The sequence below is a fragment of the Sesamum indicum genome, linkage group LG1, assembly GCF_026168435.1.
Source record: "Sesamum indicum cultivar Baizhima isolate 11 linkage group LG1, ASM2616843v1, whole genome shotgun sequence".
NCBI lineage: Eukaryota > Viridiplantae > Streptophyta > Magnoliopsida > Lamiales > Pedaliaceae > Sesamum > Sesamum indicum.
Window position 1 is genome coordinate 825,379 of NC_142657.1, and position 16,250 is coordinate 841,628.

At 35.4% G+C, this 16,250-nt stretch overlaps 4 protein-coding genes across 7 annotated transcripts; 3 read left to right on the plus strand and 1 right to left on the minus strand.

Annotated features, from left to right (window-relative positions):
• Nucleotides 1-545: 545 nt before the first annotated feature.
• Nucleotides 546-2,869, plus strand: LOC105160644 (gamma-glutamylcyclotransferase 2-1). Its single transcript, XM_011078158.3, has 7 exons — nt 546-867; nt 1,179-1,255; nt 1,627-1,683; nt 1,852-1,908; nt 2,039-2,079; nt 2,178-2,329; nt 2,441-2,869. The coding sequence occupies exons 1-7, from the start codon at nt 759-761 to the stop codon at nt 2,611-2,613; spliced, it is 666 nt and encodes a 221-aa protein (XP_011076460.2). The 5' UTR covers nt 546-758; the 3' UTR covers nt 2,614-2,869.
• Nucleotides 2,870-3,666: 797 nt separating this feature from the next.
• Nucleotides 3,667-4,336, plus strand: LOC148789303 (uncharacterized). Its single transcript, XM_088884136.1, has 2 exons — nt 3,667-3,910; nt 4,036-4,336. Exons 1-2 carry the CDS (start codon nt 3,782-3,784, stop codon nt 4,087-4,089), a joined length of 183 nt encoding a protein of 60 aa, XP_088740262.1. The 5' UTR covers nt 3,667-3,781; the 3' UTR covers nt 4,090-4,336.
• A 519-nt stretch (nt 4,337-4,855) lies between these two features.
• On the minus strand, nt 4,856-8,705 carry LOC105160746 (COP9 signalosome complex subunit 5). Its single transcript, XM_011078259.3, has 6 exons — nt 8,188-8,705; nt 7,124-7,405; nt 6,867-7,014; nt 6,631-6,713; nt 5,486-5,563; nt 4,856-5,395 (listed from the first exon to the last, which is right to left on the minus strand). The coding sequence occupies exons 1-6, from the start codon at nt 8,590-8,592 to the stop codon at nt 5,306-5,308; spliced, it is 1,086 nt and encodes a 361-aa protein (XP_011076561.1). The 5' UTR covers nt 8,593-8,705; the 3' UTR covers nt 4,856-5,305.
• A 2,351-nt stretch (nt 8,706-11,056) lies between these two features.
• Nucleotides 11,057-15,165, plus strand: LOC105160838 (uncharacterized). Of its 4 annotated transcripts, none has more exons than XR_002287606.2 (4): nt 11,057-11,202; nt 12,371-13,319; nt 14,560-14,677; nt 14,761-15,165. XR_002287606.2 is itself a non-coding variant. In XM_020696022.2 (4 exons), exons 2-3 carry the CDS (start codon nt 12,439-12,441, stop codon nt 14,594-14,596), a joined length of 918 nt encoding a protein of 305 aa, XP_020551681.1. In that variant the 5' UTR covers nt 11,058-11,202; nt 12,371-12,438; the 3' UTR covers nt 14,761-15,165. The 4 variants fall into 4 exon arrangements, 3 of the variants coding, with proteins under 3 accessions (XP_020551681.1, XP_020551689.1, XP_020551686.1); XM_020696022.2 differs by having other exon boundaries at nt 11,058-11,202; nt 14,560-14,596; XM_020696030.2 differs by having other exon boundaries at nt 11,059-11,202; nt 12,378-13,319; nt 14,560-14,596.
• Nucleotides 15,166-16,250: the final 1,085 nt, after the last annotated feature.

Genomic DNA, 16,250 nt, shown 5'->3' on the forward strand with positions numbered 1-16,250 from the left:
TTCAATTTTCAGTCTAACACATATTTGGTGGGATGAAGGAAATATGTCATAATATATAGCTTTTATGTCATTATAGAGATTACAAAATTTTTTACCTATATTAATTATGCCATAATTTTGGTCAGATTTTTGTAATTTTTTGACCTCAATTTTGTACTATATATATATTTGGATTTTAAGATTTATAGTGCCACAAAAATTTTTAATCAATTCGCCACAAAAAATATTAATGAAAACTAATAAATGAAATTAATTATTAGATAATAATTAAAATGAGAAGTATTTAAAATTTATAAATAATAAATAAATATCTGCAAATATACTTAATTTAGAGAAGCTGGTTATAATTTAGATATATTTAATTTCATGAATTAGGGACATAATTATGAATTTTCTTTTTCTGATAGAATGATATAAATTATGAATTGAATCGAACATGTGATCCACATACGGACATACGTTTACATACATGGGAAGTCATTAACTGTCAGCTTCAAGTTCCAAAACACGTTTTCCCCTCGTCCCCCACTATAAATACCGTCACATATTTCTCCATCGCCTCCGTCTCCATCGCAACAACCCATTTACAGGCGGAGAGAGAGATTCAGGAACAAGACAATATCTACATCTCTCTCTCTCTTTTCGTCCAAGTCCCCATTATCAGCTTTTTGGCCCCGAGTCTTTTGTGGTTTGATCTGTTTGCGCTTTTGGTTTCTGGGGCGGAGCGTTTTGGAGGGGAAAAGGGGAAAAGAGAAGAGATGGTGTTCTGGGTTTTTGGATATGGGTCACTGGTGTGGAACCCGGGTTTTGAATTTGATGAGAAGGTGATTGGGTTTGTCAAGGATTACAGGCGGGTGTTTGATCTTGGTATGTTTGCTTCGTCTTGATTCTCGTGGGTTTTTGTTTGTGTATTGTATATACTGTACAGTCCTGGAAGCTCCCTTGATCTTGGCAAATATGAATTAGGCCCCATTGCAGTGCATTCGGGAGTGCAAATGCCCAAAATCCTTTTGATGTTCGTAATGCATTTTCTTGAAGTGTGTGTATTTTGGGGGTTTGAACTTTGAAGTCAATTTTAGAGTGCCATTATAGTCAATGTTTGAGTTGTTTCCATTTGTTCTTCATGCTTTAATGGTGTTTCATTCTTGATTCTCATGTTTTGGTTTGATGTGATTCAGCCTGCATTGATCACAGAGGCACTCCAGACCACCCTGCAAGAACCTGCACTTTGGAACAGGAGGAAGGAGCCGTCTGCGTAAGTTAAATGCTTGAGTTTTATGACGTGCAGAAGGGTTTTCCAATTCGACAATATTTTTTCACTTTTTTCAAGCTTGATGTGAAGAATGCAATGGGCCTCACGGGAACCCTTTTTTCTCTTCTTCATTTAGTGTTATGAATATGCTGTGTTTGGTAATATCCATTGTGTCTCAATAAAAGGAATTTGCTTTTAAGGTATCAAGAATTGGTAAATCTTGATTTTCTCCGATAATGTTGAAGTTGAAGGCCAAGTTCAGCAATGTGGTCCCTAATTTTCCAGTTTCTTGCATGCTTGGCTTGTTTTATTTCACGGGCTTTTGCTGATGTTGGGAATAGATCTTGACTTGTCATTCCTGCTCTTATCTTTAGTGGGGAGCTGCCTATTGTGTGCGTGGAGGGCCGGAGAAAGAAAAAGCAGCAATGGCGGTATGCGCTGCCCTTTTATTATTCGTATAAGACGTGCATTTTTCGCCGTTGGGCTGTTAACTCCTTTGTCCAATGAACGCATCTTGCGATTGAGTTTTGTACTATTATTTTGGCAGTTATATGTTATAACATGGCTCTCACAGTTGTTCTTGTTTATGTTATGTTTAGTATCTGGAACGAAGAGAGTGCGAGTATGACCAAAAAACTTTGGTGGACTTCTTCAAAGTGAGTTGTGCTCTCATTTCTCTATTAACATTTCTTACAATTTGTATTGTTGTCGACAATTCTAAGGCAGAGCGCGAGGGCCGAGGTTTTTCAACTTTTGCTGATGATATGTTTGTTTCTCTTAATTTAGGAAGGTGAACCTGAGCAGCCCTTGTTAACTGGGGTGATAGTGTAAGTAAAAGTTTCACATTTCATTCCCATCCTAAATCAGATCGATGTAAGTTCCTTTGCTGCAATGTCGCTAAGAGAATTACTGTTTCGTGTTGCAGGTTCACGTCCACTCCCGACAGGATATCAAATAAGTACTACTTGGGACCTGCTCCCTTGGAGGACATGGCTAGGCAAATCGCAACGGCCTTTGGGCCTTGTGGGAACAACAGGGACTACCTCTTCTTGTTGGAGAAAGCCATGTTTGATATTGGTAATTATCTATGAAATCAAGTACTTCAATCCAAACACCATCTTAGATTTTATATGTTGTGATGCAATGCCACATTCGTCTAGTTCTTGATAAACTATTACGTCCGAGCAGGTCATGAAGACGACTATGTAATCGAGCTGGCAAATGAAGTGAGGAAGGTTCTTGGAGTCCTTGGCGGTGTTCGAAAGGAGAAGAAGTTGTCTGCCCCATCCGATGTTCCTCTGAAGTCGTTCTTGTCACCCAAGTTAATGCCGTTGCCTGAAGCAATTGCTATGGATTCTTGAGAGCTGCTAACTGAAGAAACAATTGAAAGATGAAGCTGGTTTTCTGACAGAGTTGCTTGCTGATTTAGGACGTTTCTTGTTTCTTCTTTTTCCTTACATTTAGTTGATACAGTTCACAGTTCTAATGGATGATGCTGGTTTAGGATAGGGAATAAAGAAGAGGGTAGTTGTGAACAGGCTAGCTGACTGATCCTGCGTATCTGATCCTTGTTTGTTCGTTGAGTTCATATTATCCTTTTGCCGTTTGAGACTGAAATTCTTTCTACCTTTTTCCCAGATCAGCTTCCATTACATCCTCAACTCTCTCTCTCCTGAGGTGGTAATACTATACAAAAGCTAAGTTACTAATTATTACATTATAGAAACATTTAATTTGTATGGAAGCAAGGACGAATTTAACAAGAAATACTATTACGTCCTTCGGGTATATTTCGTAGATTTGGGTTCAAAATTTATTAGCATTGTGTGCGGTTAAAATTTTAAAAAAGAAAAAGAAAATAAACCAAGAAATACTATATTATATCAGACTTATTGTTATATTTTTCTCTAGTGTATACCACCCTCAGGTGTAATTATACAAACAAAATAATTCTATTATTTGTAAAATTAAAAGTACATTTATAATGGGAATGTATCTGAGTGGATGTCAAAAATTTATTCTTCAACTCTTTTCTGATCGAAGTTAATATAAATGACAATTAATTGTAGAGAGGTATTTATAATTTTTTTAAAATAATAAAAATATATTTATAATTATGTTGAATTTTCATAAAATCTCTTATAATTTATTCAAAAAAGTATTTGTAACCAGAGGAATTTCCTGTTATATTTTGTACATGGCAAGTTAAATAGTATTTGATACTCTGATTAAATCGGTTATGAATACATGAATAATTGATATTAATAATTGCGAAAATCAATATATCAAATACCAGAAAAATGATAATAATTTAGAATTAATTAGTAAGTAGTATTAAAAGAAAGTAAGGTAATAATGCAACAAAGAGTCGAAATAAGGGGGTAATTGATTGTCCATGTGATCATTGAAATTTGGTTGCGCTGGTGGCAACTTAAAGGCGTGTAAAGCCCAAACACCGCTTTCATATGAGAAACAACGTTCGTATTTGGTTGCGAGAGGCCGGTCCAGTTAGTTCGGCGCGGGGAAGACATGAATCGAAAATTCGGAGGTGGGAAGCAACCGACGGGAACGCCGTCGTTGGCATGGTCGTGCGTCGTAGTCGTAGCATCGCTCCTCGCCGGCGCTTCCGTTGTGCATAACATCTACAAGCCTGATTTGGTACTTTTCCTATTCCCCCAACTTTCTAGAGCTGTTTTTCATCCGCTATTGTGAGTTCCCCAACTGTTTGACTAAATGCCCCAAAGGGTTGATCGCTTTACTTTTGGTAAATATGATTTGTACAGAGACTCCCTCCGGCCGGGGATGTGGATGGGCAGGAACAAGTAGAGAAGCTATGATTATTACCTCCGACACTTTTACGAGTTTATGGATGTGAAGACTGGATGCAACTCCTCCGTATTGAACTCCTGAAGTTCAGGTGGCTCTCACATTCAAGCATTTTGGATTCTTGTTAGGTCTCATCATTTTCAGCTTACGGATATATCATGAGTGAATTTTTGACATGTGATTCCCAGCTTAATGCTTCATATGCTTTGAAACGCTGAAACATACCATATTTCGAAATAATATTCTTTGCGTTTGTGACTTCATGTGCTTCAAGCTTTTGAACTAAACTGTCCGCTCCACATACTATCGTGTGGAAACTGTTTAAAGTTACCACTGGTTGCATAATCTTTCTAAAATTATAAATATACTTGTAATAATCTTTTTGATAAATTGAAATTAAATTGAATCAGACCGTTAATCGCTAATTTTAAATGTATATTGACATCTAACCAAAATATGCCTTCCACATAAATAAAAAATGATGATTCATAAATAATCTTCCACGGTAAATCACTCTGCCACTCTAGCAAATATCCAAAATCCAAAGGTGATGGGAGCACAAGATTTAGGCAGCCAGCGTGCGTGATGTATAACTGGCTCAATCCTTAGGTGGCCGTAGGGATTTCCATTGAACCTAAAATTGAATCTTTAGGTGGCCCCATATACTCGCGACGAGTTTGAAACCGAATCAACATATGGAATTAGGAATCCCACAAAGAACTAGTTCCGTTTGGATTGACATCACAGGAGATTCAGTGCAAGTGTGCGCCTATCTGCTTAAAGTAAACTGAGTCTATTTTCTTCAAACCAAAGTATGAAGCTTTTCTAACAAAAATGAAGTCATGAAATGCCTTCTCTACAACACTAATTTGTGACTAAGAGCACAAAAGTGAAGCCTAAGCGGAGTGGTAGGAGATTCTTTGCTAGATATCATCTAATGATTGCCCTCTTCACCCTCCACTCCATGTGTGGCAAAACAGAGTCTAGAGAGAGAGGCAACGTAGAAGAGAATGAACAAATATATCACAGATTCCATAGGTGTAGTAATGGAAAACATCCTTTCCCACCAACTCCTAAATACTTCCTCGAGACATCTTTTGACAAGTCTAGTTGTTGTCATCCTATTAAGTGCCAATATTGGAAACCCATGGCATTCCAACTTCTTCTGGACAGGACAATTGAAAAAACTACACCGCCAGAAAAATGACACATGTTTAAGTCGGTTGTTCAGGTTTCAACCATTGGCTCAGGACCAGATGACTCGGCTTGAGATTTGTTGGACTGCCGGACAGAGTTGAAAAGAATATCCTTGATTACCTAGGGGGGAAAACACAAGGAATTTGATCAATTCCAAATGTAAATGCAGGAACAGATGGCTTGAGGATAGAAGTCAGTTACAGTAGTTACCTGTGACATCAAACCATGAACCTGCTCCACAGTTATCTTTGCACTATCACGAGTGATTTTGGTAAGTTGAGATTCTTCCTGGAAAAACAACACATAAAGAACCACATATAAGGAGGTTCGTAACTGAATCAGTACCAACAGGGTGTTCAATGGCTAATGAACTCTATATCAGATGAGAAAGAAGAATGATAATGGCTAATCATGATCCTATTCAGAACAAATGCTCCTCATTCTTTGAATTGGGCTAATCGTGCCCTAGGGTTTGAGATATCTTCTTTGTTTGTTGCATTATTTTGAATCGACAATCTACTTGTTAATAAGCATATCAAATAATGAAATTCCCTCCCTACTTCATATCAACTAATTAGGACCCACAACAAACCCAGTGTTCCGAGGACTTGAACACTAGTTCACCAAAAGGTTATATATTCAAATTTTTTGAAAGACAAATAGCTTGAAACCGAATCCATGTAAAGACCATTTTAGTATCGCAACAAAATGTCAGAACCCTGTGACACTGGATGTTAATTTTGTTTCAACAAAATAACAAAGTACTAGCACAATTTAGCTAACGATGAAACTCAGCATCCTCTCTCGATTTCAAATTTGACATGAACTTTGCATCACAGCACTTCAAAGAGAACCAATATGCAAAAATAAGAAGCAATCTACAATTAACAAACAAAGCAAACAGAAAAGACAAGAAAATTGAAATATGATTCTTCCCGAGTTGAAAGGTTGAACGATATATTTTTTTGTTATATGAACAATATTTTGGAACATATTCACCAAGGGAATAATTCAGACTATTCTCAGGCTTAAGGTTGTCCGGAGCTGTCTACATATAGGTGTAGTGCAAAAGGGCTCAAAGAGTTTAACAAATCAACAGTTTTAAGACTTCAAAAGCTCTGGTGAAATGCTCCGTAAGAGCAGATGGCCTTATGCAGTATGCTAACAAGAACATCCAAATCAGTGACAACAGACATACGTCCACAGGAGAGGTTTGTGAATCAAGTATTTGAAACTGAAAAAGGTATTAGTATATGAAACAAGACTGGAGGCAACATAAAATGCAAGAAACAACATAGTCCAGGCAAAGCTCAGCCCTGTAAAGCAAAATGTTGTGTTCAGAATAAACCACACACCTCTTTCTTCCTCTGCGGAGCTGCTAGCAAGGACCCAAAGCGTGAATGGGACAACTGATTTTCAGCTTGCTCTATTTTCTCAGCTGCATGAATCAGAAGCACAAGATAGTATAACAGATTGACATGATATCCAGTATCTGAAGATCCTGTGCGCTTGCAAAAACTCAATGTATGGGTTTGTTATGCGAACAACTTATGGTGCAACATCAAATACTTTTACACTAGCAAGAAATTACCTAAATCTGAGATTTGACCAGCAAAATAATCTCCGTTCCCCAGCAAAGGAGATGAAGAAAGGGTGTTCACCCAATACTTATTCCATAGCAGATCTAAGAGATGACAGTCAAGAGATGACTTGAAATATGTGATATCCAATGCATAATACTGCCAACGACAAGAATTGAGTAAATGAGCAAATCCTGCGGAAAGAGCTTCTGAAGCATATACAATATTAAATATGTGTGTTTTTTCTGTATGTCAGCGATTTCATCACCTGTTTACAGTGCACGCCAAAGTCTTCAATTTTGTTCAAGGGGATTGTCTGATACTCGGAGACAGGCTCATCTGGAGGCTTGTATCCATCTGGGTATGTCCTGAAAGCACCGATATCAACTTTTCCAGCAGAAACAGTCCTTGTTGGATCAATAACAACTGCCAGAAAGGGCTCCTGGTATTGCTGGTTAAGCATTTGTGTGGAAACATCTATACCAGATAGCCAACATCCATAGCCAGGATGAGAATGATACCACCCTACTACATTCTCCAGGCGACCCGCCTTCAAACAAAGGAAGTGAATGTCACAATGTGAAGGTAAGTAAGAAACACAACACAAGAAGCAGAAAAAAAAAACAATACAGCAAACACAATACCTAATTAACAATGATCTTTGTTTGTGCCCTATGCAGAAACACAATTCCTATTCAGCAATTTTCCTCTGTGCCTAGACTATAAAAGAAATCCTTTCTTCTTGTTCCTAAAGGATGAAGAATCTACTTCCAAAAGGGATCATAGTAGGGACTTTTGGTGCAATCCCAAAACATAACAATTATAAATAAATAAATTTCATTGTTATGCCTACACTTTCCATATTGAAGGTTGAATTTCATCAACCATGTCCCAGAGATGATGATCGGTATTTTAGCACTCTTTTACATTAATTTCATAAATTCTAATTTCTTAACCACATAAATGCCGAAATATCAAATGCTCATACACAAACTTCATTCACTAGTGTATATGAAGCATACAATTGGTTGTGATATGAGGGCATTTACGCGAAGTTTTTTGAAGTGGTTTTGGTGATTTATATAGGTCTACTTCACTGAACAATACATATGATTATGTTACATCTGAGGGATAACCGAATGCTTGCCCTAATTTATCACCATATCCGGCTTCACAACAATGCCCTAAAACCGTCCTCTCTAACTACTCATCACAAACACAACGCCATGTAATCCACACATTAGATCAAAATTCCATCACAATAACTCAGAGAAAATACATAAATAAATAAACAACAATCAAACAAATGTACGCATTTCCGAGGATAAAAACCTGTTTATTAGTCTGCGAATAATCAACCATATACTCATACGCATCCGCCTGCGCATTAACCCTAGTTTCAGTACCCTCGACGGGGAGGGCAAAAGCGTCCATTACAATAATCGCATCCCCATCAGTCTTTCCCTGCATGAGTCCCATGACCTCAATCGTGCCGCCGGAGCGCGCGTGGACGACCATCTTGAGTAGCGCGAGCGCGGAGATTTTCACGCGCTTGAAGTAGTGAGGATCATTCGCCCACGGCTTCTCCTGCTGGAACTTGGCCTGCGCTGCCTCGTCGTAGTAGAAGATGGCGTCCGAGGCCGCGGCGGATGAGTCCGAGGCGTCGCCGGCCGAGACGATGTTGTTCTCCAGTTCCCACGTCTGCCGAGCAATCGCTGCCGACGAAAACGGGTCCATTGCAAAGGTAAAAGACAGAGAGAATCAGTAGCAAAGGCTGCTCAGAGTCGCTCTTTTGCTTCGCCTGTTGAGAGTTTGGGCGAAAATGGCAGATTTTTTACCCGTCAGAGAGTAACTTTTTCTTATATTTTATTAATAAAAGTTATATATATATTTTTTTAAGAAAAAGAACAATTATGATTTTTACTATTTTTTAAGATATTATCATCAACATTTTATTTAAAAATTTATAAGCTCTTACATCAAAGTTTCGATTGAAAATTCTAACAGATATATTAATATCCATTAAATAATTTAAGAAATAATTGAAAGAAAGGTAAATCAAATGTCAACTTTGCTATTCATTAAATAAGGTGGATGATCACTTAGTTCATAAAAAAGAATTTTTAATTAATAAATAAAATTATAAATTTATAAGATTGTTTTGATCAATTTATCGTAAAATGAATAAGAACCTGATGAAAATTGATTGATTGAATTAATTGTTAAACGACTATTAAAATTTAAAAGTATTGATAATTCTACAAATAGTAATAGGGATAACTATATTTACACTCCTCGTAGATTGTGATAGTAACAAGTGATTGGTTACAATGTGAGACTCATAACAAGCTCATGACATATAAATGATGATTGATAACGCTCAATCATCATCCAATCGCACCAAATAGTTGTGTCATTTGGTTGAAACGATGTGTCAATGGAATAAAACCCTTTGAATGAAGCGATGCGTCCACTTGAGTGAAGTGGTATGTCCTTTAGGTGAAACAATGTGTCTATTTAGATGAAAAGTCATAAACTTTCAAATGCATCTTTCCTAGTCTTGTCTATGAGGTGATACATTTCCAACTTCTATAAATAGGTCCCCCATTTTATTTCATTCATTCAACTCGATTTTCAAAAAAAATTTAAACAATAAAAAGCATTTCACAAGTATAGTTTTATTAATAGAGTTCCAAAATATTTTCTGATTCATCGTTTCTTCAAGTTTGTAGTGCTGCTACTTTGAGATTGTAAGTCGTTGTATCTTGAGAGACAAATTGCCATTTTTCGTTAGCACCAAAGTAGAGTTCAACTCTTATCTCGATTTCATAATACACAAATCCCATATATCCCTCATTCCTCCCAACAATTTGGTTATAATACAACCAGCTCTTTGAATTTTGATATAATGAAAAAAAAATAGCAATACCCTTCCTGATTTTAACAGTTATCTAATAATAGTCCAATCAATTAATTATCATTAGATTTTTGTTTTTTTTTTTGTGACTGACTAATTAAAATGTCATTATGGATAATAAATTATTATTTTTATTATTCTTTTTAAAAATTCTGAATTTTTTATGGAAAAAGTGGATAATTTTTGAAAAAATTTTATCCCCCTGGATTGATTTTTATCCACCTAGATGGAGAAAGAGAAATTTTTTTTATCCACCTGAATTATTTATTTATTTTTTGGAAAGAAAAAAGATACATTAAGGACAAATTTGACTATTCGAGACTACATCAAGAATTACATAATTTTATCAAACAACAGTAAGTTTTTATAACTTTTCAAACAATAAGTGTATTAATAATTATGCCAAACCTCATGGGAGCTCATGTAAATTACCCTATTTATTAGGGTTAAATACACTTTGCACCCCTGAACTATACATAAAGTGCATTTACACCCCTGAATGACCCCTCATGATATACACTAAGAAATGCCCTTATTATTTACACCTCTAAAGTATCTCTATTACAATTATTCTTTTAAATATAATCTGTATTATTATAATTTTTTTATTTAAAATAAACACTACCCAAATTTTACAACTTTTAATCTGTATAAACTTAATAAATTTACAATTCTTATATTTTTTACACAATTGGTAAGAAATTTACATAATTTTTGCCTGTGTTGCTATATATATCTATATATATATTTTAAATAAATACATAATCAATACTAATTTAAAATATTACATCGAATATGTATATACTGTAAAATATGCAAATTTATAATATAAATTATAAATATTATTTTTAGAATAAAATATGAGTAAAATTTTAAATCACTAAAAATAATTTGGGGAGATATTTTAATAAAATATATTTTAGAAAATAGAATAAAAAAATATAGGGATAAGCGAAAAGCGCATTTTTGTTTTATCAATGCCATATTATTTTGTTAGGAGTGTTTTTATTACCTTTTATACTTTAGGGGTGCAAATGAGATCAAATATATAGTTTAGGGGTGTAAAGTGTATTTAATCCTTATTATTATGATATTCTTTTTTCTTTTTTTGAAAATAATGTCACTATCCCTTTTCATTTTCTTTTTTTTTTCTCATGAATTTATTTATTTAAAGCTTGGAAAAGTGTCACTATCCACTACATGCGGAGTAAAACAAATGAAAGAACATGTGTGTGTGTGTGTGCGTACGTGATTTTATTTAATTTTATTTATTGAAAAATCAAGAAATAAAATAAAATAAAAGGGAAAAAGTCCTCTCCCTCAAATTTCAGTAGCTTTTGTTAAACAAAAACAGACCCCAATTTGTTCAAAGTTTTTCACTTTTTGCATTCCAACACCTTTCTGTTTTTTCAGAGGCTTTAATTAACCAGGTTCCACTCCTCTTCTTCTTCTTTTTTTTTCTTTTTCTGGGTTTCGCGTAAATATATATTTATATATATATATATACGAATTCAGAAAGCTGTAATTTCGTATGCTTGAATGCTTTCTTGGAGTCATATCTCGAATGGGTTGGTTGACTTTTGGGTAACACTGAATTGGATTTCTTTGATTGATTTCGTGATTATTGTATTTGATGTTGGATCATATTGAAGTGGGTTTTTTCGCTAATTTATTTGATGCTGATTTTGAAGTGTTTTTGGAGCTGCTCCGAGTGAATATTTGATTCAGCCCATTTCTGAGTTTTTTCCTATTTTCTTGATGTGAATCATTTATAAGAAAACCCTTTAATTTGTAAGAATTTCTATTGGAAAAAGGAAAAAAGGAATTATGAAGAGACTTGATTTCTTGTGATGTTCAGTTAAGCAATAGTTTTTTATACGTCTCTTCTTTCCTAATGTTGTGAGCTCTGTTTCAAGAAGACAATTGATCTTGGAAGAGTGAGTATGAGTAATTTTGTGGATCTCTTTTTAATTTTATGTTATATTTTAAATCTCTATTACCTTTTTGTTTTTCCAAGTAATTGTCGACGGTGTAGGTGCTTCTTTTCCGTGTTTGATGTTTAATTTCTTTAATTTCTTTATACTACTGCCGATGGAAAAAGTGGCTGTGTGACTGACCAGAGTTACTTTCACAAATATTTTGGCGACAGCGTCAGTCCCTTGATATCTCATGCATTAAGTATTTGAAAGATTCTTTATCTGCATGGGCATTGATCTGGCTTTTCTGTCTGTGATATATTTGTGTATGATGTTTAAAGATAAGGCCAATGTTCGGAATGCGAAAGAATCCATATATTTCTCCAAGGACAAGCTGGCTGTTTTATTGATTGGTGTCTTCTTTCTGATTATATGGGACATGTAAAAGAGGAAGAGGATATACCAAGAACCTGTTGATGGTTCTACAGACCAACTCGCGCCATTTAAAACTGTTCTCCATTATATTGAACAATTGTTACTCCCCTCCATTTGTGTTATACCTGCATGGGTGCTTTCATTGTTCTGTGTAATTTTTTTCAGCACCTCTTAGTCAACTTGTTTCGTGTAACAAAATAGTTGTCTATTTTTCACTGCTCTGATACTGATTTATGGACCCTGAAAGGATGAAGGTACTTGCGCCATGTTTATGAAAACTTGAAGTTTGAGTCTGTACATTTGCTTTGAAAAATTATGGTGGAAGAAGGACCCAGACGAAACACAACTTTGATGGAGGAGATTCAGTTGTGTACCAACTGGGATGATGTCACATGTCCCATATGCTTAGACTATCCTCATAACAGTGTTCTCCTCCAATGCTCATCATATGACAAAGGATGCCGACCTTTTGTGTGTGATACAGACCATTTACATTCCAATTGTTTGGACCGTTTTAAAGAAGCAAATGGCATGCTCTCTGGTTCACAATCACCAAGTTCGGCTGATAATCTACAATTCTTGGATTCAGGGCCCGATAGCAAACCAGCATGCCCCTTGTGTAGAGGTGAAGTTACTGGATGGATAGTGGTCGATAAGGCTCGTGTACATTTGGATGTGAAGAATCGTTGCTGCGAAGAGGCAAAATGTTCATTTACCGGCACCTATTTGGAACTCCAAAAGCATGCACAAGTAGAGCATCCTCACGCTTGCCCTTCAAAAATTGATCCTGCACGCCAGCTTGATTGGGAGAATTTCCAGCAATCCTCTGAGATCATAGATGTCTTGAGCACCATCCACTCAGAAGTCCCACACGGGGTCGTTTTGGGTGATTATGTCATAGAATATGGGGATGATAACTCCGGAGATGATTTTGACGAGTTCCGTGGGGATGAGAGAAACTGGTGGACGTCTTGTATATTATATCAGATATTTGAAAATTTTAGGACATCTAGAAATAGAAGAAGGTCAAGGGTCAGTGATTCCAGAAGAGGAAACCGCCGATTGACTTATGATACTTCGAACTCTGGTGAGGTTTCTGTATCATCTATAGAATATGCGTACTATAACGCGGATGACGTTGATGGCGAGTTTGCGGTGGCAAGGGAACTGTCAAGGGGAAGAGCTGGTCAACGCAGGTGAGTTAATGCGTGATGTCGAACTGTTATAATTCCCAGTGCTGCTTAGCTGATCATTATTGTAAATCTAGGATTTCTTAATATTTTGAATTTTGCTTTTGTACATACATTCAACTAGGATATTAAAACAGAAGAGATCATGAAGATAGTTGACATTTGTGGGGTAATGCAGTCTCTATAACATTAGATATATAACAGATAACATAATCTTGTAAGATTTTACTTACTTTCAACATTGGTGTTTATTGGCAGCAGATAAGTTGGTCTCTCATCTTGGTACATGTTGGGGTATATCTACTAAATACTCAATGATATGATTCTGGATGGGAAGTCTCCTTGACTTTTGGGTTAAATTGACTACTTTGGATTGACAAGGTGTATCTGACTTCAACATATTGGAGGTGGAAAACATTTACAGATTGTGGTGTTTTGTTTGGATTTCTCATGATATCAATGATTTATTAAAATTAAAGATGTGCAGAGATTTAATTCCAAGATAGTCAAGTAACAAATAAATGTAGTAATTCATGATAGATGAGAAATGATTCAAATGAATATAAAGGAAAATGAATAGTGACTGTTTTTACTTTCCTGGATAAGACAAGCATGTCTAACTTATGCGTATTTCTATAATTCATAATTACTCCCTGATATATTCTGCATGTCAACTTATTACATTGGCCCCGAAAGATTCCAAACATGAAAGAGAAGCTGTTAAAATTCTGGTGGGCTAGTACACATGCTAACGCATGTCCCTTCCCTATGTTGGCCTGCCACTTCTCTGAATTTCATGAAGTGAAATTGATTGGTTGGTCTTCACTGTCTTTGGTGGAGCTTTATTTGCTGTCAGACGAGAACCTTGATGGACCTTCTTGGACTGAACATGTTTAGAGTAAGAAAAAAAAGAGTGTGCCTTTGGAGAAAACTTCTGTCCTGGATGGTAATTCTAATGATTAGGATAGTGCATTTGCTACCTAAGTTGCCAAATGAGCAAGAATCTTGGAAAAATCAAAGCCATTTTCTTCCTCTCATTTTTTACTTCTTTTCCCACCAAAACTTTAGAGTTGCAATATATTTATCCGAGTAATCTTGGCAGCATTCTGTTAACTCTTGTAGGCATGAGGTTGAGCCAGTGTAAACGTCATGACCCTAACTGTTCAATTGTTTGAGTTGACTATGTAAGTTTGCCTTTTATTTCTTTTTCTTTTTTGCTAACATCCATTGTTTCTTTCATTCACAGCTCTCGCAGGCGGCGCTCCCGCTTCTATGACAACTAGGTAAAAACCGTATAGGATTCCATGTGTTCTACTCTTGCAGGTTTCATTTTACCATGAGATGAATCTGGATCGTACTAATAGGTGCAAAATATCAAATGAGATTTACACAACACAGTCTTTCATTTGTGAACTTGGGATAACCTCTTATGTTTATTTTGCAACAGAATAGAGTTTGCTGTAGCTGTTGTATGGAAGGAAAGCTCACAGATCTCGGTCACCGGGAAGTGGATGCATGCACCAGGTGCATGTTGGCACCGTTAATGACCTGTAGAAACCTTGGATGACATAATCCATTAGTTTGTCATTTCTTTGCAGTCGGTTTCTTCTTTTTGTAAGTTACGTTTTGTTTTCTGAGGCTGGTACAGTCTTCATATGGTCGCTGCTTACAGTTTTGTGGTTATTTGTTTTGCTTCATGCCGTATTCTCTCCAAGATACTTCTTTTTGCTTCTTAGATGACCAGGTTGAATTCAACTGTTGCAAGGACTTAGCGTCGTGATTTGAATAGATTGCACATAGAACATTGTATCATATACAATTTCATTTGTTTTGGCATCACTTGATCTTTCCAGTCTCCTCTGAAATTCTCCATCAGATATTATTCTAATTGTAGGTTCAGTTGGCATTCATACGTTGTTCATGGTGTGTGTTGTGTGATTCCTTGCGCTAGCTGCGTTTCTTTAGCAGTTTGGACAGCTTATGAGCTTATGTATTTGGTAAGAAAAAATTATCAGAAATTAAGGATCAAACTGTTGAGGTTCACAACAATGCTCCCAATTATTAATAAATTATGATGTTTTCAATTTTTCTTTATTCGCAAGTTGGTCTAAAGTAGCTTTGTTTTCTATCTCATTTTTCTACCATCTGAAAGACAGCTAAAAACATGTTAAATGTTTGTCTACACACAATTGAGTGTATTTTAAGTTATTTCATTTATTTTACATTAATGGAAAACAACACGTCTGTCTTTTTCTCTCTATTTACCAAAAATAAAGAGAAGTATAAATTTCCTAGAGTTCTATATTTTTTAATTGTTTATCCTTAAAATATGTGTGTGTGTGTGTGTGTATATATATTAAGAATAACAATGTTGAAAATTTTGACATTGAATAATGTTCCCTATGTTTATGCTTAAAAGGAGCATTTTTATTTAGTCCATCAAAATATTTGAGAAAATATATAAAATTATAATCCAGAGTTTAAAAACACTTTGGGCAATTTAATACAAAATCTGGATATAACCTCAATCAAGATTAGGCTTCTGTAGACACCAAAGTAGTTGATGACACAATAGGTCTTCTAACACGGGAGTTGACAACATAAGTCTCTTGTCGGACAGACATTAATTTTGAAAATATCGATAATTTTTTAGATGATGGGATACTTGTTATTATACCTAAACTTCAAGAGAATTCGATACAATTTACCTAAAAAAAACACCTTAAAAGTAGAATCAAACAAGGCAAAAGCTCAACTTGTCTTTATTTATATTACACTAATACATAAAACCTCTATAAATTAATACTTTATAAATTAATAAACTCTCTAAAATAATAAAATCTTCCGGTCCCGACTTGGACCTTTGTAAAAAATCATCAAATTCGATAAGATAATAAAATAATAATTTTTTAGAAAATTTCTTTATAAATATTAGGT

Coding starts and splice junctions, on each gene's coding strand:
- LOC105160644 (XM_011078158.3), top strand. CDS start 759: ATGGTGTTCTGGGTTTTTGGATATGGGTCACTGGTGTGGAACCCGGGT. Junction 1,684..1,851: donor AAGAAAAAGCAGCAATGGCG/GTATGCGCTGCC, acceptor TGTTATGTTTAG/TATCTGGAACGAAGAGAGTG. Junction 2,080..2,177: donor TTGTTAACTGGGGTGATAGT/GTAAGTAAAAGT, acceptor TTCGTGTTGCAG/GTTCACGTCCACTCCCGACA.
- LOC148789303 (XM_088884136.1), top strand. CDS start 3,782: ATGAATCGAAAATTCGGAGGTGGGAAGCAACCGACGGGAACGCCGTCG. Junction 3,911..4,035: donor ACATCTACAAGCCTGATTTG/GTACTTTTCCTA, acceptor TGATTTGTACAG/AGACTCCCTCCGGCCGGGGA.
- LOC105160746 (XM_011078259.3), bottom strand. CDS start 8,592: ATGGACCCGTTTTCGTCGGCAGCGATTGCTCGGCAGACGTGGGAACTG. Junction 7,406..8,187: donor ATTCGCAGACTAATAAACAG/GTTTTTATCCTC, acceptor CTTTGTTTGAAG/GCGGGTCGCCTGGAGAATGT. Junction 7,015..7,123: donor TTGGCGTGCACTGTAAACAG/GTGATGAAATCG, acceptor TGTCGTTGGCAG/TATTATGCATTGGATATCAC.
- LOC105160838 (XM_020696022.2), top strand. CDS start 12,439: ATGGTGGAAGAAGGACCCAGACGAAACACAACTTTGATGGAGGAGATT. Junction 13,320..14,559: donor GGAAGAGCTGGTCAACGCAG/GTGAGTTAATGC, acceptor TTTCATTCACAG/CTCTCGCAGGCGGCGCTCCC.